General features: G+C 46.3%; 1 protein-coding gene across 2 annotated transcripts in view; it reads right to left on the bottom strand.

The window, feature by feature from the left end:
• LCMT1 (leucine carboxyl methyltransferase 1) overlaps positions 1 to 23,515 on the bottom strand; it is a 71,114-nt gene that overhangs the window by 21,566 nt on the left and 26,033 nt on the right. Inside the window, exons 4-5 of one of the 2 annotated variants that reach the window (XM_011954620.1) lie at positions 19,290 to 19,366; positions 7,923 to 7,984 (exon numbers count right to left, since the gene is read on the bottom strand). In XM_011954620.1, the coding sequence (XP_011810010.1) occupies positions 7,923 to 7,984; positions 19,290 to 19,366 (139 nt within the window). The remainder of the gene's footprint in view (positions 1 to 7,922; positions 7,985 to 19,289; positions 19,367 to 23,515) is intronic. The other variant, XM_011954621.1, reaches the window with a different exon arrangement.

Raw genomic sequence — 23,515 nt, 5'->3', positions numbered from 1 at the left:
CTCTGAGAAAGTCAATTAACATTGATTTAAAACCTCTGTATTGCTACTAGCAGTTCTTTCTGTGATCAATACTACTTTAGAGGATTGATTTCTAAGAGGCTTAAGAGGGAAGAGAAGCCCTGAAAATGTAAGACCATAATATGGTTTAAAAACTTAAGAACCAATTTATACACAGCCAGAATGAAAAGACGGTTGTGAAAATCCTAACTACTCAGGCTTGGTCATTATTAAATTAAAGCAGTGGTTCTCCAACAGGGCAACTTTGCCGCTATGGAACATGTGGCAATGTCTGGAGACACCTTTTGGTTGTCACAACCATAGGGTGCTATTGGCATCCAGTGGGCAGAGGCCAGGGACTCTGGCAAACATCCTACAATGTACAGAACAGTCCTACGCTACAGAATTACCCAACCCAAGTGTCAAGAGTGCCGAGGTTGTGAAACCCCGCATTAAAGTTACACACAAAAACCCAAAGGCCATTCGTTGATATCCAATTGTTGAAAATCCCTAAATAGTCCCAATTATTCTCTGACAGGGAAACTTAACATGCTGTGGCTTTTATCCAGAACATAGTATCCAAAATAAAAACTCGCTTTGGAGTGAATTTGCAGTTACATGGGCTTTGGTCTCAAATAGCCCTAATGTCAAATTTCATGTGAGCAAGCTGGGCACCGTGGCTCACGCCTGTAATCACAGCACTTTGGGAGGCTGAGGCGGGAAGATTGCTTGAGTCCAGGAGTTCAAGACCAGCCTGGGCAACACGGCGATACCCTACCTCTACAAAAAATACAAAAATTAGCCAGGTGTGGTGACGCACGCCTGTAGTCCCAGCTACTTGGGAGGCTGAAGCGGGAGAACTGATTGAGCCTGGGAGGTCGAGGCTGCACTGAGCTGTGATTGCATCACTGTACTCCAACCTGGGCGACAGAATGAGGCCCTGTCTCTAAAAAAAATTTCATGTGACTCTGGGAAAGTCACACAATCACTCGAGACTACCTTTCTTTTAATCATAAAACGTGAACAATGCCAGTCTTAGAAGACTGTGGTTAGGATTCAAGGAAATGGTAAAGTGATGATACTGTGGTACCATGGGTGGAACGGGAAATTCACCGGGGCAGAGAGGAATATTTTAAATGTTTCAGGGGAACACAGAGATACTACTCAACATCCGTCAGGCATAAGTAAGCGACTAGCTCAAGGCCATCAGTTTCAACATCAGATTGCTCTGTATCCTTGCAAAGCTAAGTGTGCAGATGTTGCTGTGGTTAAAAAGCAAGTACCAGGCTGGCACACGGTGGCTCATGCCTGCCTGTAATCCCAGCACTTTGGGAGGCCGAGACAGGCAAACTGCTCAAGACCAGTCTGAGACCAGCCTGGCCAACACGATAAAACCCCACCTCTACTAAAAATACAAAACTAGTCAGGCATGGTGGCGTACACCTGTAATCCCAGCTACTTGAGAGGCTAAGGCACGAGAATTGCCTGAACCCAGGAGGCGGAGGTTGCAGTGAGCTGAGTGTGTACCACTGCACTCCAGCCTGGGTGACATGTCACAGCAAGACTCCGTCTCAAAAAAAAAAGTAAGTGTTGTGCCAATGTGAATGTGGAACAGGGGTGGTGTCTAATCTGATTCCAAGGTGAAGCTGTAAAGTGCCCTACAGGGCACGCATGCCAGTAAGCAATTCTGGGTGCTTACGAATGAAGTAAAAATGGTATTTTGCTTTCACTGTATGTGTACTTTTTTTTCAAATGACTAATAAGTTGTTAGGACATAAATACTTCGGCTGTTTAAACCCAACTAATTAAAAAGAATCGCTGAGTGTGTTTTTTGGCTCAGGGGTACTATGAAAACATTACTGAGACAAATTACTGGGAAGCAAGAAAGGTGGGGACCCCCTGGCCTAGCCCAATGCTTGCTACACAGCAGAGGTCTTCTGTGAAGACAACCACAAGTGATTAAATCCAGGCAGGTGCTGGAATGAGCCCAGCTGAGAAGTTCCACCTGAATGAACCCAACCCAAAGAATTGTAAGCTAAATAGACGGCTGTTGTTTTAAGCCACAAGCTATGCGGCAGTTTGTTACAGTGCAGAAGCTAATGGATACAGGCTTTAATTATCCGCCTCATTAAGCTCATATACTTTATCGTCCTAATCAGCTTTTTTTTTTTTTTTGAGACAGGGCTGCACTGTGTCACCCAGGTTGCAGTGCGGTGGCATGATCATGGCTCATTACAGCCTCGACACCCCCCCGCCAGGCTGCCTCAGCTTCCCGTGTAGCTGGGACCACAGGCGTGCACCACCATGCCTGGCTAATTTTTTTTATTTGTACAGATGTGGGGGGTGGGGGGAGGGAGGAGGGGAAGAAGGGGGTCTCCCTATGTTGCCCAGGCTAGTCTTGAACTCTTGGGTTCCAGGGATCCTCCTGCCACTGCCTCCCAGATTGATGGGATTATAGGTGTGAGCCACCAAGCCAGTCTTAATCACTTTTAAGAGGGGATTAGGTCATGAGGTGAAAAGGCAGGAGAAAACTGAAGACTTACACAATGTAACACAGTAGTTAAACACATACACACACAAGTGCTGGTGTATCATATGACTAATAATCTCTTCCACCACTGCCAGGTGCATTTCAAAAGAGATGTGTTGGATCTGTAGTGAATCTCATCAATCCCATTCATAGTATCTTCCATGACAGACTAGCACTGTTGTTAAGCATTGCAAAGTGATCTTTTAGGTTCACAGATTTTCCTAGGAGCCTTTAGTTGGAAAAAAAAAAAAAAAAAGAAGAAGAGGTAAAATGGAGACAGACTGAGGCGGATTTCCGGACTGTACAGAGGGTTAGTTTGTCTGACTACCCATCTCATACTTATGGGGCATTGAGCCAAGTCCTGGGAATAACTGATGAACAAGAAGACATGGTCCCTGCCCTCATGGGCTTATAATCCAGTGGGAAAGAGAGAGAACAAGGGCAAGCGGCTACAGAGAAGTTCAGGGTGTTGTGGGGCATGTGTAACAGGCTTCCGACTCCCTTTAGAATGGAGTCCAAAATTCTCAACCAGCTTTATGATCTTTCTCAACCTTGAAGCACGTACCTCCTGCCACCCAAGCCCCAGTCACACTGGCCTTTCCAGCTCTTCCTTCAGTGTGTCCCGGCTGAGATCATCTGTTCCCTACCTAGGGCCTTCTCAGGGCCCAGCTGAAATCCTGTTCCCACTCTGAAATGCTTTCCACTTGCTCTTCTTTTCTCCTTCTGCCTACCTAATTTCACCAGAGTAGAAGTGGATTACAAAAACACAAACACATCGATCCATTCAAGCAGTCACGTGAGTATTCATTCAACACTGTCTGTACACTAGATACTGCTCTTGGTGCAGGGGTTACAGTGGCGAACAAGACAGAAGCAGTCCCTGTTCTCAGGAAGCTTACATAGTAGAAGAGGGAGAAAGTGAATCATTAAATAAATGAGTCATCAAGATGATATCACAGAGCAGTTAGTACCACAAGGAAACTGAAAGAGAAGAGTGTGAAATTACGCAGCAGGGAGGGGGTCTCTCTTTAACCTAGTAGTCAGGGAGGGCCCCTCTGAGGAAATGGCAGTTGAGCTGATGAGAAGGAGCCCATCAAGCAAAGAGAGAAGAAATGAAAAGGACTGAGGGAAAGAACATGCTTGGCATAGTCAACAGCAAGGTATCTGTGTGGCTAGATCATAGTTACCGTGGTCAAAGGGAAAATCAGGAGCAGGTGCAGGGCTCACACCTGTAATCCCAACATTGAGAGGTCGAGGTGGGAGGATCATTTGACCCCAGGAGTTCGAGACCAACCTGAGCAACACAGCGAGACCCTCGCCAAAAAATAAAAATAAAAATCAGCTGGGTGTGGCAGCACATAGCTGTAATCCCAGCTACTCGGGAGACTGAGGCAGGAAGATCACTTGAGCCCAGGAGTTCAAGGCTGCAGTAAGCTGTGACCGATCGCACCACTGTCCTCCAGCCTGAGCAAAAACAGTGAGACCTTGTCTCAAAAAGGAAGGAAGAAAGGCAGGAAGGAAGGCAGTAAGGAAGGCAGGCAGGCAGGCACGAAGGAAGGAAGGAAGAAGACAGAAAAAAAGAGAGAAAGAGGAAGGAAGGAAGGAGGGAAGGAAGGAAAGAAGGAAGGGAGGGAGGGAGCGAAGAAAATCAGGAGGCACATAGAGGCCTGATGAACAACATGGGTCCTGCCAGGTAGGGAGTTTGGGGGTAATAGAACCCAATTTCCCTTTTTTACTCTTTTGAGAGAAAGGGTCTCACTCTGTCACCCAGGATGAAGTGCTGTGGTGCAATCACAGCTCTCTGCAGCCTCCAACTTCTGGGCTAAAGGTAACCTCCCACCTCAGCCTCCCAAGTAGCTAGAACTACAGGCGTGCACCACCATGCCCAGCTAATTTTTTTAATGTTTTTGTGACAGGGTCTCACTAGGTGCCCTCAGCAATGCTCCTGCCTCAGCCTCCTGAAGTACTGGGATTACAAGTGTGAGACACCATACTCGGCCTTCCTTTTTAAAAAAAACACCTTCTGACTTTTCATTGTGTGTCCATTCATACACTTTTGATTTTTTACCCTAAGCAGATTTTAGCTTAAAAAAATACATCATCAATTCTAAGATGCATCCTTTCACATTTTAACGTTCCTGAAATCAGGATGCATCTAACAGTTGATGATGCGTCAGCTTAAGTGTCAGCACTTTTCCTTTCTTACTGATAAATAATGGTGAGTCTTACTGTCACAGCCTTGTAGGTTTGATAAAACAAGGTCATTTTTAAACAAATATTTTTGTTGGTTTTAAGATCACCTATCACTTTGCCCAAATTTTCATTCACATTTTTATTCAAATTCTCCTTTCCCAGCATGATAGCAAAATAAAAAACTATAAAGATCCAGAGTAAAAAATTTACCGACGAGACACAAAGTTAAAAGATAAGTAAAAGAATGAGAAAAAAGTTCAATAAAAAAAAGTTGACAACAGACCTTTATCAAAGAACACATCTATGTGTTATGAAGGGTTCCTATAAACTGAAAAGGAAAGAAACTACAAACTAACGGAAAAAGGAAATGAAAAACTTTACAAGAGGTCCCAACGTCCAATAAAACGAAGGAAAGATGCTCCATCTCACTAGCATTCAAAGTTACATAAATTTTTTAAAAATAATAGGGCATCGGCGGGGTGCGGTGGCTCACGCCTGCAATCCCAGGACTTTGGGAGGCCAAGGCAGGAGGATCACAAGGTTAGGAGTTCAAGACCAGCCTGACTAACATGCTGAAACCCGTCTCTGCTAAAAATATTAAAAAAATTAGCCGGGTATGGTGGCGCTTGCCTGTAATCCCAGCTGCTCGGGAGGCTGAGGCAGGAGAACTGCTTGAACTTGGGAGGCAGAGGTTGCAGTGAGCCGAGATCGAGCCACAGCACTCCAGCCTGGGTGACAGAGGGAGACTCCATCTCAAAAAAATAAATAAAATAAAATAAAATAATAGAATAGAATAGAATAAAATAAATAAAATAAAATAAAACAAAATAAAAATAAATAAAATAAAATAAAATAATAGGGCATCATTTTGGCCTACCAGACTGGTAGAAATTTTTTCTTTTGGATAGACTCTCATCTTACTCTGTCACTCAGTCTGGAGTGCAGCAGCATGATCTCAGCTCACTGCAACCTCCACCTCCCAGGTTCAAGCGATTCTCCTGCCTCAGCTTACCAAATGGCTGGGATTACAGGCACCCGCCACCACACCCAGCTAATTTTTGTATTTTTAGTAGAGACGGGGTTTCACCATGTTGGCCAGGTTGGTTTTGAACTCCTGACCTCAGATGATCCACCTGCCTCGGCCTCCCAAAGTGCTGGGATTACAGGCGTGAGCCACCGCACCCAGCCAGACTGGTAGAAAAAATTTTAAATCACAATACCCAGTGTTCGGGTGCTATGGTTTGAATGTGTCCCTCCAAAGTTCGTGTGTTAGAAACTTAATCCCCCATGCAACAGTGTTGAAAGGTAGGACGTTTAAGAGGTGACTCAGTCCCAATGAATGAATGAATACCACTATCTTGGGATTGGGAGTGGGTTCTGAGTTTGCACTCCTTCACCTCTCTCTCACAGTCATGTTCTCTTGCCTTTCTACCTTCCTCCATGGGATGACACGGCAAGAAGGTCCTTGCCAGATGTGGGCCCCTCAACCTCAAACTTCCCAGAACTGTACTAAGTCTCTGTTCTTTTTATAAAGTACCCAGCCCCAGGTATTCTGTTATGGAAGCACAAAATGAGCTAAACCAGAAAACTGGTACTGAGAAGTTGGGAAGAGGGGCTGTGGCTGTAAGTACCTGAAAATGTGGAAGCAGATTTGGAACTGGGTAATGGGTAGAGGTTGGAAGAATCTGGAGGAGCGGGCTAGAAAAACCCTAGACTCCTTGCCACCCCTGCCTCAGAGAATACTTTCCCTCCTCTCATGTTCCTACTTGTTGAAATAAAAGGACCTGGCTCATCTAGTCACCTGATGCCCATAGTGTTACCTGTGCTGACCACTGGTGAAGGCTGTCCTCTCTGCACGTTCTCTGATCTGAATTACTAATAAACCCCTTTAACTTCTCTCAGACAAAAACTGAAAATAACGGAAGATTGTGGTAGAGATTTACCCATAATTTGAAAGGCTCAGAAATGGGAAAACCATTGTTAAGACACAGTCATAATTAAAAGTTGAGGGAAAAAACAGGGAAAACTGACTGCCAGGGCCAAGCAGGTAACAGAATTGAGTGAAGCAGGTCAAGTGTAAGATACCAGAGAGTGGTGGGGCAGAACTGGAAGACAGGCAACTCCTCTAACCGAAGCAGACACTATTTAATTGTTGCCTTGTGGAAATCATGGCCTAATGTTACCGCGTCTTCTGATTTTTTTCCAAGGAAAGCTAGAAATCGAGATTTTTCATGAGAAGTTTATTTTTGAAATGTTGGCAACTAACTCAAGGTCTTTACAGAAAGACTGAAGATTAGAGACCTAAGGATATCTAAGAAGAGTCATACAGAAAGTCGCTGAAAATTCCTTCATGGTAACCCCAACACAAATGTAAATGTATCCGCAAAAGTCTACTGTAGACTAAAAATAAAATTCTAAGCCCCCCAGCCACCTGAACCAAGAGGATCCCAGAGTGACCTTGAAAACTGAGTTCTTGGCCACGTGGGGATAGGAAGTCAGATGCCTCCTTAAACCCCTTGCTTACTAACTGCCTGGAGGCGTTCTTCCCTAAGGGCTGAACAGCAACCACCCTTTCAGAAGACTCTACTGCTGCTATCATCCAATCCAGCTGCCTGACTGCTGCCCCTCTCTTTGGCCACTTCAAAACAGTCAACCAGCATTCCTTCCTGATAAGAGACCACAGAACAGGGAGTGGTTCTGGCCAGTCTCCGAAAGATGCGGGTTTTTGTGTCCTCTGCCTCACCTTTTGATGTCAGAGGGCCAAAACCTCCACCCTTGGATCATGCTAACACTGACATTTTTTTGTACATGGAACCTATGACAGGGTGTGAAGCTCAACTGCACATGCACAGAGTTGTCCCTTCATAAATATTCATGACTCCTCCTATAGCTCATTAAATATGTATGTTCACCCACCCGACTGAGCATAAATTCCTCCTCCTTTTGCCCCTCCTTCAAAGTATCTGTTGTTGGCTTCTGGCAGGAAGCTGTGCTTCCCAGCCTGTTAGAATGGCCTGCCTGCAGGCTGCAACCCTCTCTGAGAAAGCAAGCTCTCCTTTCCAAATTTATGAACCTCGTCATTCTTCAGCTGACAATACATTGTATAACAACACACACACACCCAACACAAACCCCATCTTCAAAAAAGGGGTGGGAAGCAAAAATACTGATAGAGTCAATTTTGCATTAGCTTGATACTTGCCCATCTGAAGTGTGTCCTCTGAATGCAGTTCTAGAATGGGGCTGGATAGGGGAGGCTTGCATCTATGGGAAGACGGGAAAGAGGAGAAAGATGAGTCTATTTGCTCTTCAATTTACTCATGAGCTCATTTACTGCACAAATGCAGACACTCACTAGCAAAATGGCAAATATATATTTGCTATTGTTCAAAGCAGGGGCCCCTCTAAAAAGGGCTTCAGTTTAATCACTTTTGACCCTACACACATACAGTAAAACTTCAGTGGACACAGGTCTCAGGTGACATTGGCTAAGCATTACACTTGGCATCTGATGTCCAAATCACAAACTGATCATGAAGTATTTAGACTTAGAAATAGCTAAAGATAGCCTAACAAGAATTTTTCAAACATTCCAATGTTTTTTTGGGCCATCTCTAGTTTGCTGCCTATTCTCAATCAAATTTTAAAAGTTATCTGTTATTTGTCACAGGTAGCCAGAAGAATTGACTCTTACACAAACTTAAAGTTCAGTAACATTTATGTGGTAACTCCCCCAATCCAGAATAGGCAAAAAATCAGAAATCAGATATGCATCAATATCCCAACAACCATAACCAAACACCAACACACTTTCTGTCCCAGGAAACCATCTCTGGACTTAACCAAGAGCCAGTTACACTTATTCCACTCAGAGTTCTAACCAGCCAGTACTTTCCAGTTCCCAGAGCATCAGAATTGCCATTTATGACTTATAAAGCATATTTAATATAAAATTAAATATATTAAATATAAAAGAAAAGAAAAGGTAAAATCAGGAGGCACATAGATTCCTGATCCATTATTTTCATGGATCCAGAAAAAAACAAAGCCTGAAAGTTATTTCCAATTTGTAAGGATCAGACTTTTCTAAAGGATGGCTGAAACACTTAACGTTCACTCACATTTTTTTCAATATAAGAATTATGGTTTTATTTAAATGACTAAGTTAAAAGGGAGGATGGTGAGGGACTGTAGTTAAAACTATTAAGATGCAGGCCGGGCACAGTGGCTCACGCTTGTAATCCCAGCACTTTGGGAGGCCCAGGCAGGCAGATCACCTGAGGTCGGGAGTTCGAGACCAGCCCAACCAAAATGGAAAAATTCCATCTCTACTAAAAATACAAAATTAGCCAGGCATGGTGGCACATGTCTGTAATCCCAGCTACTAGGGAGGCTGAGGCAGGAGAATCGCATGAACCCAGGAGGCGGAGGTTGCAGCGAGCCGAGATTGCACTCCAGCCTGGGCAACAAGAATAAAACTCTGCCTCAAAAAAAAAAACAAAAAAAAACCCAACTATTAAGATTCCTTGATCTTGAGCTTAAAGTCACAGTTTGAATCTCAGCTCCACCCTTTTCTAGATAGAAGACTTTGGGCAAATTAACTTCTTTAAGCCTCAGTTTCCTTATCTGCAAAAAGAGGATAACAGTAGCACTTAATTCATGAGTGTCTTGTGAGGACTGAATGAAACAATCCAAGTGAAGCACTTAACAGGGTACTAGGCTATGAAAGCTCTCAGCACACACTAGTAAACCTGTCATCTGCAACTCCGTAAACTCCCTGATACTGGACTCGGAATGGCGCCCATAACATCTCATATATAATAACTAACTTCAGTCTTCCATTAATTTAGTCACTTACACAAAAAAACCACTTATTGCACATTTATTCTGGGACAGGTAACTTACTTTTTTTTTTTTTTTGAGACAGAGTCTTGCTCTATCACCCAGGCTAGACTGCAGTGGTGTGATCATAACTCACTGCAGCCTCGACCTCCTGGGCTCAAGTGATCCTTCTATTATTTCAGCCTCCCAAGTAAGTGAGACTACAGATGCACCTACCATGCCTGGCTAATTTTTGTATATTCAGTAGAGATGAGGTTTCGCCATGTTGCCCGGGCTGGCCTCGAACTCCTGGGCTCAAGCAACCCACCAGCCTTGGTCTTCCAAAGTGCTGGGATTACAGGCATGAGCCACTGTGCCCAGCCAAGGCCAGGTAACTTTCTACATGCCCTTGGAATAAAGTAGTAAATAAAAGACACACACATTCAGATTATGAAAATATGGGGTCACTTTTTAAATGTTCCAGGAAACTACATTAATGGATGGAGAGTCATAATGAAAAAGAACAGGAATGGGATACGGCTCCTTCTTCATGTTTAACCAGACCTATTTAAAGAATCCCAGGAACTAGCCTTAGGAAATCTAAATGTCAAACCAAGGCGGCAGAGTGTCTCGTTCCAGGAAGGAATACTGAACAACTGATTTACAGCAGAGGTGTCCAATCTTTTGGCTTCCCTGGGCCACAATGGAAGAACTGTCTTGGGCCGCAAATACACGAACACTAACAATGGCTGACGAGCTTTAAAAAAAATAAGTCACAAAAGAATCTCATAATGTTTTAAGAAAAGTTACGAAATTGTGTTGGGCTGCATTCAAAGCAGTCCTGGGCCGCATGTCACATGCCCGCATGTCACCCGCTGACAGGCCTGGGGTTGAACAAGCTTGATTACAGCCTTGTTGCCTCTGTTCAGCCTACCAGGTGGTCCATTAACCAAGATAACCATCAGCCACTAGATAGACCCACATCCCCTACCCCTCACATGCTTTGCCCAGCCCAGCCCAGCCCAGCCTACATGCCCTCTCCTGATGTCAGTCACCAGGCTTCACTAATAAAATGTCTCTCCCGGCTCTTCCAGGGAGCCAGTCGCTGAGCCCTCGAGCCTCTGCCGTCTCCCTGTGTGCTCAAGCACAAGCCCCCAACTAAAAGCCGTGTCTGGGAAATCTGCTTGGTGCCGTAACAGATTATCCGGTGAGCTAGGCAGGAGCACAAGGAGTAACTACCCACCCCGCAGGGGAGGCTTATGAGCCAGTGGGCCGGAGGGAGGCCCCATTGATTCAGCACTGCCACCACGACTGGTGAGTTTTCCTCTGGTCTCGGAGAGACTCCTCGCCACCCCCGCCCCAGACAATGCTTCCCTTTCCCTCGCGTCCCCTATTAGTTGTCTTTTTCCTTCTTCCTTTGTGCTTTCCTTCCTTGACTTTTAACTTCATTGGCTCAACCTGAATAGACACCCGTGCAGGGCGCACTGACGCGGCTGGCAGGAATTCTCAGGCACCCTGGCTTCGGCCTCCGTCATCTTCAAGTCTTTCAGTGCTTTCCCTCCCTCTGCCACACCTGGTGGGAACGGAAGCCTGTGAGCTCTTCTCCGTCTGTTCAGTGTTCGAGCCTACAGACTCTGGGTGTGGCCTTTGTGTGGGGAGAATTGACAGCACATGGGGCTGGAGTTTGCCTAGCTCATGCCCTGATCTGTTTTTCTTTTTGTGTGTTTCATTCAACATCTTATTGATTATCATTTGGTTACTACCAAATGCAGGACACTGGTCAGCAGAACCCGGATCTCGTGTAAGGTTGAAGAAAAAAAAGAAACTATCCAAGCTAGCACTCCGTTTTGGGGAGAAGTTCTCTTCACTGGTCACACGTGCCCTCTCGTGTGACCCGTATCGTTGTGCTGTGCGGGGCTGGGAGCCAACTCTCTTGTCGTCGCCTGACACCTGTGCTTGCACCCTGCCCCTGGCCCTCTACTAAGACAAGCAGACACAGGGGCTACAGTCATGGGCAATGCCCCAGGCATCTTCCAAGACTCACGTCTGGGATGTATCATTTCTAAATGGAAGGAATCCAAATCAGACGGCTTAAAGAAAAAGAAACTCCAGCCTGGGAAACACAGGAAAACTCCACCTCTACAAAAAACAGGAAAAAGGAGCCAGGTGTGGGGGTGCCTGCCTGTGGTCCCAGCTACTCGGAAGGCTAAGGCAAGGATCCCTTAAGCCCAAGAGGTTGAGGCTGCGGTGAGCTGTGGTCGCACCATAGCACTCCAGCCTGGGCAATGGAGTGAGACCCTGTCTCAAAAAAAATAAATTTAATTTAAAAAAAGAAAAAGAAACTGATTTTCCTCTGTAATACAACCTGCCCTAGTACACATTAGATCAAGAAAAATGGCCATGGGTGGAAGTGGATCTCCTAGTTTTAACACTATCTTACAGCCAGATCTATTCTGTGAATGGACAGAGAAATGGGGAGAGATACCTCGATATAAGCTTTTAGGAAGTTATGCTAGGACCCAAAGCTACTGGATTCTTGTCAGGTGTGTGAGGCCCCTATTTCCAGGTTTCTCCTGAAGGAACTTAAGGAAGTGGACCTCCACAGCCTCAGGCCCCCGGAATTCCCTCCCCATCCTAAGCAGGCCTCCTGGGGAGGGGACCCCTGTGCTGTCCCTAACAGTGCTCTAATCGGACTCCAAACAGGCACCCTCTTTTGCTTCCCCACTGGCCCAGGGCTGTTTTCCCCTCAGAGAAATGGATGGAAACGGGAGTGACAAGGGTGCACGTTCCTTTTTTGGTGGTGGATCTAGGACTATGTAAAAGAACACTTTGGTAGATTTTCAGAGGATCCTGGTAAGTTTAGAGATGAATTTGTTAGACTGAATTTTGCCTTTTCATTGATGTGGCGGGATGTTATGGTCACTTTGCAGTATGATGAAAAGCAACACATATTTGAAAAGGCTAACGAATATGCCAATATCTAGGTAGTCACTAAACGCCAATATGCGGTCCTCCGTGTAGGGGGAGATGCGGTCCCAGGCAGTCTCCATGCGAGTGAGACTATGGAGAAAACCTAGATAAAGCTAGAATAAGCCACTTTGTCACCTGCCTGACTGAAGGAAGAAGGAAATGTATAGTCAAACCTGTACACTATGACAGGGTCAAGAAAAGTACCCAGAGAAAGGAGGAGATCCCAGTAGTCTTCCTCAATAGAATCCCTGAAGCGCTTGAGAAATGCACCCATGCAGACCTGGAAGCAGCAGAGGGGAGGCATCGCGTGCCGTGCATTTTATCCTTCAGCCAGCTCTGGACATTAGAAGGAAATTACAGAAAATTTGGAGGCCAGACCCCAGACCGTGCTGTTGACCTTGGCAGAGGAGGCTTTTAAGGTCTTCAATAACAGGCAGGACAGAGATGGCAGATGAGAAGAGGAGACTGACCAAAACAGCACAGCTTCTGGCTGCCCTAATTCATCCACCACCTGAGGGTGACCCTAGGAGGCCCAGGAGACCAACCAATCGAAGACAGCCAACCCTGGATGGAGCCAATGTGCATATTGCAGGACAGAAGGTCACCGGAAGAGAGGCTGCCCTGACCTCCCTAAAACAAGACAGCCGGCAGGCAACCCTGGCCAGCCCCCACTCCTCACCAAGCTTTCAGATGAGATTGATAGACACCGCCTGACAGCACCCTGGCTCCGACTGCAGTACACTCCATCATCATCACACCACGGAGCCTCAGATCACCCTCGATGTGGCAGGTAGGAAAACTGAGTTCCTTGTGGACAGCAGAGTCGCCTGCTCTGTCCTGACCCAGCCTATTTGCCCCCTCTCCAATTGCAATTGCAGGGTAATGGGAATAGACAGGTGTCCTAAGGTAAGAAAATTTACTTTCCCTCTTGCTTGTGAGGCCATGTCTAGGCTTATTTCTCCTCATTTCTGTATGCTCCCCAGAATGTCCTACTCCATTTCTGGGTAGGGACTTATTAAGCAAAATGGGAGCCACTATCTCCCTGGAAGAGGACAGACTGCAGGTAGAGGCAGCGCCAGAACAGGGAATCCACCTGCTAGCACTCTTAAATGGAAAGGAACTTGAGAGCCAAAACATACCCAAAGAAAGCAAGGATCATGTCACCCCTTCCCTATGGGATACTTCAGTCCTAGGACAGGCTAATAAAGTTCCCCCAGCAAAGACAGACCTGAAGCCTGGGATGGGCTACCCATGGAAGGAATCTTACCTCCTAAAACCTGTGGCACTGAACGGGGTTCAGCCATTACTCCACAAATTCCTATAGCAAGGGCTAAACTCTGCCAGTCCCCAGGGAACACCTCGGTCCTCCCTGTTAAAAAGCCTAATGGAGAATATCAGTTTGTGTAGGATTTGAAGCGGGGTAATGAGGCAGTCATTCCCATTCACCCCACATTGGTACCAAGCTTGTCTGTGCTCAGATACCTGGAGATGCTCAGTTTTTCACTCTACTACACTTCAAGGATGCTTTCTTTTGTGTAGCCCTCTCCACCCAGAATCCCTGTATCTTTTTGCTTTGAATGGAGAAATCCCTGATACCCAGAAAGTCACACAGTACACATGGACTGTGCTTCCCCAGGGCTTCCGGGAAGGCCCTCACCTTTTTGGGACTGCAGAGAGCTAAGCCTACAGAATAGGACTTTATTACAATATGTGGATGACTTGTTCATTGTCAGACAGACATGGCAGGATTCAGATTTTAACATCATTAAAACCTTGAATTTCCTGGCTGAGCGGTGATACAAGGTCAGCCCCATCCAAGGCCCAGATTTATTTACAGAAGTTCTAATATCTGGGGTTCATTCTGCCTCTAGGAGCCCGAACACTAGCTGTGGACCGGAAAAAGCAATCACTTCATTGCTGGTCCCACAAACAAAAAGGCAGCCCCAGGGTTTCTTGAGAATCCTGGGCTTCTATTGTATTTGGATTCTAAATTATGGCCTGACAGCTAAAGCCCCACATGAGACTCTAAAAGGGGAAGAAAGAGAGCCCTTGGACTGGGAGAAGAAATGTCAACAATCTTTTGAACCCCTAAAAACTGAGCTGGGTCAAGCCCTCGCCCTTGGAAACCCCAACTGAAAAAAACCACTTACCTTGTATGTTTGTGAGAGACTAAGAACAGCTTTGGGAGTCTTAACTCAAAGGTTAGGAACTGTTCAGAAGTCAGTGGCTCATTTTTCAAAACAGACAAATCCAGTTGCAATGCTGGAGGGCAGTGGCAGCCACTGCCCTGCTATTTAGTGAAGCATCTAAGCTGACGCGGGGACAATATACAGAAGCTATGACTCCCTACCAGGTTCAGACTGGGTTAGAAGTCAAGGGACACCAAGCTCTCTTATTAGACACCCTGGATATTACTTTCAGGGTATGTCAGACTTTGAACATGGCAACCTCACTCCCAACCACAGATGATGAGGACTCACAGCATCAATGCACAGAGCCCACAGAACGCACTCCAGCAGGCCTGGCTTGTGAGATAAGCCTCTGGAGAATGCAAAGACTGAATGATAGCCTGATGGCAGTAGCTTTGTAGAGGGAGACCCAAAAACCAGGACATGCAGTAGTAAGCCCGAAAGAGACTACAGACACTAAAGCCCTTCCTCCCCAAAATGGCACAAAAAGTGTCACTAGAGAGAGGCCTTAACAGAGCCTCACGACTGGGAGAAAGGGAGGGAGTAAATTTATATACCAACTCAAAGTATACGTTTCTCCTGCTGTGTGCCCATGCAGCCATATGGAAGGAAAAGGGAATGTTAACAGTTAAAAACTCCCCAGGCAAATGTAAGGATCCAATCCAACTTCTCCTGGAAGTGGCACAACTTCCCTGCCAGGTGGCAGTCATTCACTGCAAAGGCCACCAGAGGGACTGGTCTCTCATTAGCCAAGGAAATAGGGCCACAAAACAGGCAGCCTGGTTATAGGAACCCAGCAATGTGTTGGCCTTAATGACAGACCCTACCAACCTTCCTAATCACCTACAACACTCACAACAAGAGCAAGAGGAAGCTAAGGGGCAGGGGGACCAGGAAAACAGTGCTGGATGGTTCACAGATGGTGACAAATTTTATTCTGGGAACTGACCACTGGAAACTTATTAAGTATCTCCATGATGCCACTCATTAAGAGAGAGATGTTTTATGGAATTCTGTCCATAAAATATTCACCAGAAAGACACTGAGAAAAACTGTAAAACAAGTAACCTTTGCCAGTGAATTGTGTGCCTGGAATAATCCCCAAACCCATCCAATTTCCCCCTCTTGACTTAAACTGGTTCAACACAGGGGAACTTATCTGGGAGAAGACTGGCAGGAAGTTTTAACCCAAATGCCTCCAAATCTAAGGTACAAATATCTCCTGGTGTTTGTGGATACTTTTACTGGATGGGTCAAGACTTTCCCTACCCATACAGAAAAAGCAGTAGAAGTCTATAAATCTTCACTAAAGGAAGTAATTCCTCAATTTGGACTCTCCAAGTCCCCTCAGAGTGGTAACAGGCTCTCCTTCATGGCTAAGATTATTCAGAGCCTCTCCACAACCCTAGGAATAGACAATGAACTGGCACCCCAACCATCAGGGAAAGTTAAAATGAACCATACACTTGAGACGACTCTAGCCAAACTCTGTCAGGATTCGCACGAGCCCTGGGTTAAGATGCTCCCAGTCTTCTTAGGGTCTGCAGGGCCCCTTTGGGCAGACTAAGACTTAGTTCTTCTAAGATGATCTACCAGAGGTTTTTTCCCCACCACTGACCTCCTGTTAGCTGAAGAATTACATAAAGAACCACAGTATCAATTTAGGACAGATTCAAAAAGCGATTTCAGAGTACAGAAACAAAATCCTGCCAGTCCCCACTAAGGATGGGAAAACCCCTTTACAAGTTAATCCAGGGAACCAAGTCCTTCTAAAGACTCGAAGGGCAGGCTCCCCGGAGAATCACCCCTTGCCTAAATGGGAGGGCCCTTACTGGGTGACCCTGACCACTCCAACCGCAGCCAAGTCACAAGGAATCACTAGCTGGGTACACCTCTCCCAATCAGAAATGCTTTCTCCTAAATGTTTCCAGACTTGCCCAGAAGGCCCATCTTACTCCTGAACACCTGTGGAAGACCTCAAATTCAGGAGAGCCAATTCATCATCGGAGAAGTAATGTGGTTAGAGATCTTGAGTCCAGTACTTTTCCTCATATTACTAATTGTTTTACTATTATTCTGTTGCTTTGCTCAGCCTCCTCCCTCAGGTAAAGACTTCGTTTGTCCCTGCTGGGTATAAAGATGCTACTCTTTACTGTGTTCCTACTCCTCCCCATCAGGGCACAGGGTAGGCTGGACCCACTAAGATGGAAAATGATCTCTCTTGACAACCTTTCCAGCATTATAGCTTCAGGTCATAATTTGTCCAACTGCTGGCTGTGCTACCATCATCCCCAGGCTCAGAGGGGCTGCGCCTCTTGCATTCCCTAAAAGCTCAACTACCGACTTCACAAAGGAGGTATGGAAACCTAAAATAACCTCTGTACCTCTTACTGTGGACCTAAGTGTCTCCCTTTCTTTGAATGTATAAACCTCATTGGGCTGCTAAATGCTTTGGTCACCAAAAAGGGTGGAAAAAAGAGAAGCTAGACTGCCTACTTTGGAATCCCACCGGGTTTTCTCTTAGCAGTAAAGAAAAACCCTAATCAAACTTGGGTTCAGGAAGGCTATCTTTTCCCCCATGCCAAAACAGTCATACCTCTCGCCAAAGCTTAGCTACTCACCTGAACACCTCTTGCCTTGTGTAAGTTTGTGCACCCATGGGGTATTCTGTTCCTTTGTGGACACCCAGACTGCCATCTGACCAACAGCTACCCCTCAGCCAATTTCACCTCTCCGTTACTTACACTAGCGTGCCCTTGTGTGGATAATGTACAACGCAACAAGGAATGCACATTAGGTACTTTAAGTCCCAGTGGAGTAACAGTTCATAATATCACACATGTGAAATCTAAAAGGGCAATAGGGCTAATTTTGGCGGGAGTTGGAACAGCCCCTTGGGGTGGCTCTGCCCCTTAGCAGCCCCTTGGGATGGCTTTGCATACTGTGAGGCGGCTTTGAGAAACTTTCAAACCCTTGAAACACTGGCAACTAGCAGAGGCAGAGCCATAAAAGGACGTCAAGCCTCCCTGCACTCCCCAGCCAATGCTGTCTTAGACAACAGATTTGCCCTGGACTATCTTCTCGCTGAACAAGGGCAGGTATGCGCAGTAATAAACCACATCTACTGTTCTTACATTAACAGTTCAGGATTGGTTAAACTGCAAGTTCAAAAGATGTACCAAGACCAGGCACAATGGCTCATGTCTGTAATCCCAGCACTTTGGCAGGCCAAGGTGGGTGGATCGTTTGAGCCTAGGAGTTCGAGACCAGCCTGGGCAACATGGCAAAACCCCATCTCTACAAACTTACAAAAAAAGAAAAAAAATTAGGTAGTCTTGGTGGCACGTGCCTTTATTCCCAGCTACTCCGGAGGCTGAGGTGGGAGGATCACCCGAGCCCATAAGGTTGAGGCTGCAGTGAGCCATGATGGCACCACTGCACTCCTATCTGGATGACAGAGTGAGACACTGTCTCCAAAACAAAATAAAAGTAAAGATTTACCAAGAGGCTACCTGGCTACATAATCTCAGTAACTCTACTGCTCAAACCATCTGGGGCTCCATCAGTGCATACCTACAAAGTATGACATGGTTTTTACCTTTCTTCGGACCCTAAGTGGTCATTTAATTGCTATTACTTTTGGGGTACTGTGTTTTTAACCTTTTGGTAAAGTTTGTGTCTTTCAGGTTTCAATCGCTCCAAGTCAAGCTAATGATGGCCCAAGGATTCCGACCCATACCATTCCAGGAGCACCCCAGTCCCTACAGGTCTTTAGGACAGTCAATGAGAGATTTCCCCACCCCCCAAAGTGAGGCAAGGACGACATCCCTGTTCAGCAGGAAGTAGCTTCAGAAGATGAGATCTTCAGCCCTTTCTCCTTAAGAATAGAGGGTGAAATCTCTCAGAGGGAACTAAAGATAGAACAGAAATGGAATGGGGTTGCTTCTTCATAATATTTAACCATGCCTTCTACTTGAAGTTCCAGGAACTGGCCTTAGGAAATCTAAATATGAAACCAAGGTTATGGAGCGTCCCACCTCAGGAAGGAACACTGGACAACTGATTGACAGTCTTCTTCCCGCCAGCCAGACCACCAAGTGGCCCATTAATCAAGATAACCAACGCAACCAGATACGCTGACCCGCATCCCCTACCCCTCACGTGCTTTGCCTGGCCCAGCCTGCATACCTTACTCATGATGTCAATTCCCACGCTTCACTAATAAAAACATCCCTGCAAGCCTCTTCAGGGAGCCAACAAGACAGTCCTTGAGCCTCTGCTGTCTCCCTAGTGCCTGAGTACAAGCCCCAAAAACAAAAACCTTGTCTGGGAAATCTGGTTGGCCTCGTGTTAATTTTAATTACATGGGGAGCCATAGAGCCTGTGATCTGTGATAAGGAAATGTATACTGCATTTTGCAGACTGTACAACATGCTGGAATGAGTGCCAGGGCAAAAGAAAGTTGGTGGGGGGCAGTGAACGGAAGGCAACACCCTAAAGTGAAGTCTCTGGCATTCAGATCTGCCATCTCTTGAGAGCTAGATCTGAATTCTAGCTGGCTCTTGTTCTTCTGGCCACACCACACTTACTTGATACTGTGCAGCTTTCTTGTGACGATCATTGGAAAGTCAACCTCATAATATTTACTTGGGAGAAGATCTTCATCCTGGGGAAAAACACACAATACTTTTTACCTCTTTACTCTTACATGTGCTGATCATCTTCCACATATCAAGCACTAGGCACCTAAGAGCAATACAGTGTTTAAGGATTTTAAATCAGGTGACTGATATGGGCAGACATGTTTTTCAAATTACTCATGAACAGATTTGAGGGAAGCAAGTACAGATGAAGGTAAAAGTCAGGACGCCAGAGGAGTTAGCCAGATAAGAAGGTAAGGTCCAGGAAGGAGCCTGAGCTAGGAGGTGGCAGCTGGGATGGTGGGGAGAGCTCAGAGGCGCTTTGGAAGTAGAATATACTCCATATTTTCAAAAGGCAGCTTGAGGCCAGGTGCAGTGGCTCACGACTGTAATCTCAACACGTCAGAAGGCTGAGGCAGGAGGATCGCTTGAGGCCAGGAGTTTGAGGCCGGGAGTTTGAGGCCAGCCTGTGCAACACAGCGAGACCCTGTCCATACAAAAAAATTAAAAAGTTTAAACGATGTAACAACAACAAAAAAGTCAGCTTGAGCTCTATTAGGAGGGTCAGGAAATCAATGTAGTAGGTTTTGATGAGCATTAATTTTTGGATGAAACAGGTTAAAACAGCTAGTATCAAAAGCATCACATATATTAAGGGTATTATTTTCTGATACATTTTTTTTTTCTTTTTTTGAGATGGAGTCTCGCTCTGTCACCCAGGCTGGAGTGCAATGACACAATCTCAGCTCACTGCAACCTCCACCTAGTGGGTTCAAGTGATTCTCCTGCCTCAGCCTCCAGAGTAGCTGGGATTACAGGTGCCCAGCCTCTGATACATTTTTCTCTGTGATAGTGAAGTATGGTAGATTAAAGAACAGGCACTCTTGGAGCTGGAGGGGCTCAAACACCAGCTCCACCACTTATATGCTGTAAGGTCTTGGGAAAGTCAGTAAACTCATGGGCCAGGATTTACTTGTTTGAAAAGTGAAGAAGCTGGGCACCGTGGCTCATGCCTGTAATCCCAGCACTTTGGGAGGCTGAGGTAAGTGGATCACAACGTCAAGAAATCGAGACTATCCTGGCCAACATGATGGGGGTGAAACCCCATCTCTACTAAAAATACAAAAAGTAGCTACTTGGGAGGCTGAGGCAGGAGAATCGCTTGAACCCGGGAGGCGGAGGTTGCAGTGAGCTGAGATTGTGCTACTGCACTCCAGCCTGGGTGACAGAGCGAGACTCCATCTCAAAGATAAAAAAAAAAGAAAAGTGAAGAAAACGCTAACACTTCATGGGGTTGTGAGGATTAATGAAGCAATACATGTGGGGCTCAAAGGAAAGGGCCTGACCTTAGTAAAATTATCACACGGGGATCCAAAGAGCCTATGAGCTATAACAATAAGGGAAGGTATATTGTGTTTTCAATACTGTACAACGTGCTGGAAAGAAGGTCCCAGGGCAAGAAGGAAAGTGGGGCGGGGATCAAAGGAAAGCATAACCCTAAAATGAGGTCTCTAGCATTCAAATCAACACTGTGTGTGCCTTTATTATTACAGACACAGGTACAGAGATGGGGGCCCTGGCTCGGGATGTAACATTTCTTCTTGTGGCCTGCAGTCAAACAAATATGAAAGACACACATACTCACACAACCACAGACACACACACACACACACACACATACGCACACACAGCCCTGGGTCACCTGGCTTGCTTGGTAGCTACACCCTCCCTACCCAGTCACGCGCACATCATCCTATCATCCTAGTGTTCTCTCTGTGCCCTCCTCGCCATCCAGCCACCAGTACCTCAGCCCTGCTGATGCCTCTGGAATCCCTCCACTCCTCCTGAGCTCTATCACCTCCAACCCAGACTGTCCCAGCGCCGCCTCTGGTGTCTCAAAGCTGCACGCTGCTGTGCACTGCACTAGTCACTGCAGGTGGCCTTCAGCAGCTCTGCACAGTGCTAAAACTCAGCAAGAAACAAGGCATTCCACGGCCTGGCCCACCTGCCCAGCCTCTCCCCTCTCCCCATCACCACTTATCCCAGAAATACAGAACTACTTTTTTAAAACAAAGATGACTGCTGACATCCAGAACCTGGTGATGGCCTCGCTGGTAGAGGACGGGATAGAGGAAAAGGAAAGGCAGGGCGACACCTTGTTTCTGACTGGAGCAACTGGGCAGGTAAGAGAACCATTCATGGAGACAGTAACAGGAGACGGAGTACAAGTACGGAGGGATAGATGAATCCCAGGGGATAAGTGGGGGATAGCAGACCTCCTGTGGACAGCATGATGGGGGCAGAAATCACCTGCAACCATATCCTAGTAGATAAGTAACCCTTAAAAGCAAACATCAGGGCTGAAAGATACAGTACCTTCCCACATACAGACCAGTCCTCTGCTGGAATCCCAGAGGACCCAACCTGGGCTTTATCTTTTTTTTTTTTCTTTTTGAGACAGAGTCTTGCTCTATGACCTAGGCTGGAGTGCAGTGGCAGGATCTCAGCTCACTGCAAGCTCCGCCACCCGGGTTCCCACCATTCTCCTGCCTCAGCCTCCCGAGTAGCTGGGACTACAGGCGCCTGTCACCTTGCCCAGCTAATTTTTTTGTATTTTTAGTAGAGACAGGGTTTCACCACGTTAGCCTGGATGGTCTCAATCTCCTGACCTCGTGATCCACCTGCCTCCGCCTCCCAAAGTGCTGGGATTACAGGCCTGAGCCACCGCGCCCAGCCGGCTTCATCTTTTTTTAAAAAAAAAGGAGGGCCAAGTACAGTGGCTCACATCTGTAATCCCAGCACATTGGGAGGCCGAGGCAGGAGGACTGCTTGAGTCCAGGAGTTCAAGACCAGCCTGGGCAACACAGCAAGACCCTATCTCTACCAAAAATACAAATTAGCCAGGCATAGTGGCTTGCACCTGTAGTCCCCAGCTACTCGGAAGGCTGAGTTAGGAAGCTCGCTTGAGCCTGGGAGGAGGAGGCTGCGGTGGGCTGAGATTGCATCACTGCACTCCAGCCTGGGAGACAGCGCCAGATCCTGTCCTGAATCTGAGCTGATCACACTTAGAGGTACAGTCCAGGCTTGCCGGGTAGGGTTATGCAGAAGCTATTTCAAGATACTTGAGGGGGGCCAGGTGCGGTGGCTCACGTCCATAATCCCAGCACTTTGGGAGGCCGAGATGGGTGGATCACCTGAGGTCAGGAGTTCGAACCAGCCTGGCCAACAGAGTGAAACCCCATCTCTACTAAAAATACAAAATATTAGCTGGGCGTGGTCGTGGGTGCCTGTAATCCTAGCTACTCGGGAGGCTGAGGCAGGAGAATTGCTTGAACCTGGGAGGCAGAGGTTGCAGTGAGCTGAGATCACACCATTGCACTCCAGCCTTGGCAACAAGAGCAAAACTCTGTCTCTCAAAAAAAAAAAAAAAAAAAAAAAAAAAAGCTACTTGAGGGATATGGGTAGAGGGGAAATGGAAATAACTTTCCCCAGGAATTTCAATTTCTACAACACCTTTTCAGAACTTTTGCTCACAGCGTATGGGAAGTTAAGGATCACCTAAAATTCCAGAAGACAACGAGAACAACATTTCCTTGGTGCTTTAAAAAAAAAAAAACAAAAAAAGCATATGAATGAAAGAAGATAGCATACTGCCCCGCAGCTCTTACAGGACTTCTTCCTTTTTAAAGAGCTTTCCCACGCATTAGCCCTCCCAAACCTTGTAAAACTTCTGAATAAGAGGTCAGAGAGCAGAGAAAGCTTACAAAAGGCACACATGGACCTCTTAAAAAAGACATCCTGCCAGTGTGGTGACTCACATCTGTAATCCCAGCACTTTAGGAGGCTGAGGCTGGTGGATCACTTGAGGCCAGGAGTTCAAGACCAGCCCGGCCAACATGGTAAAACCCCATCTCTACAAAATAGCCAGGCACGGTGGTGCGCATCTGTAATCCCAGTTATTCGGGAGGCTGAGGCAGGAGAATCGCTTGAACCTTGGAGGCAGAGGTTGCAGTGAGCGGAGATCACACCACTGCACTCCAGCCTGGGAAACAGAGTGAGACTCTGACGGGTTGACGGGTGCAGCAAACCACCATGGTATGTGCGTACCTATGTAACAAACGTGCACATTCTGCACATGTACCCCGGAACTTAAAGTATAAAAAAAAAAAAAAAAA

The sequence above is a fragment of the Colobus angolensis genome, unplaced genomic scaffold (assembly GCF_000951035.1).
Source record: "Colobus angolensis palliatus isolate OR3802 unplaced genomic scaffold, Cang.pa_1.0 Scaffold387, whole genome shotgun sequence".
Taxonomy (NCBI): Eukaryota; Metazoa; Chordata; class Mammalia; order Primates; family Cercopithecidae; genus Colobus; species Colobus angolensis.
The sequence above is the reverse complement of the archived record's forward strand: the minus strand, read 5'-3'. Positions and strand labels throughout refer to the sequence as shown.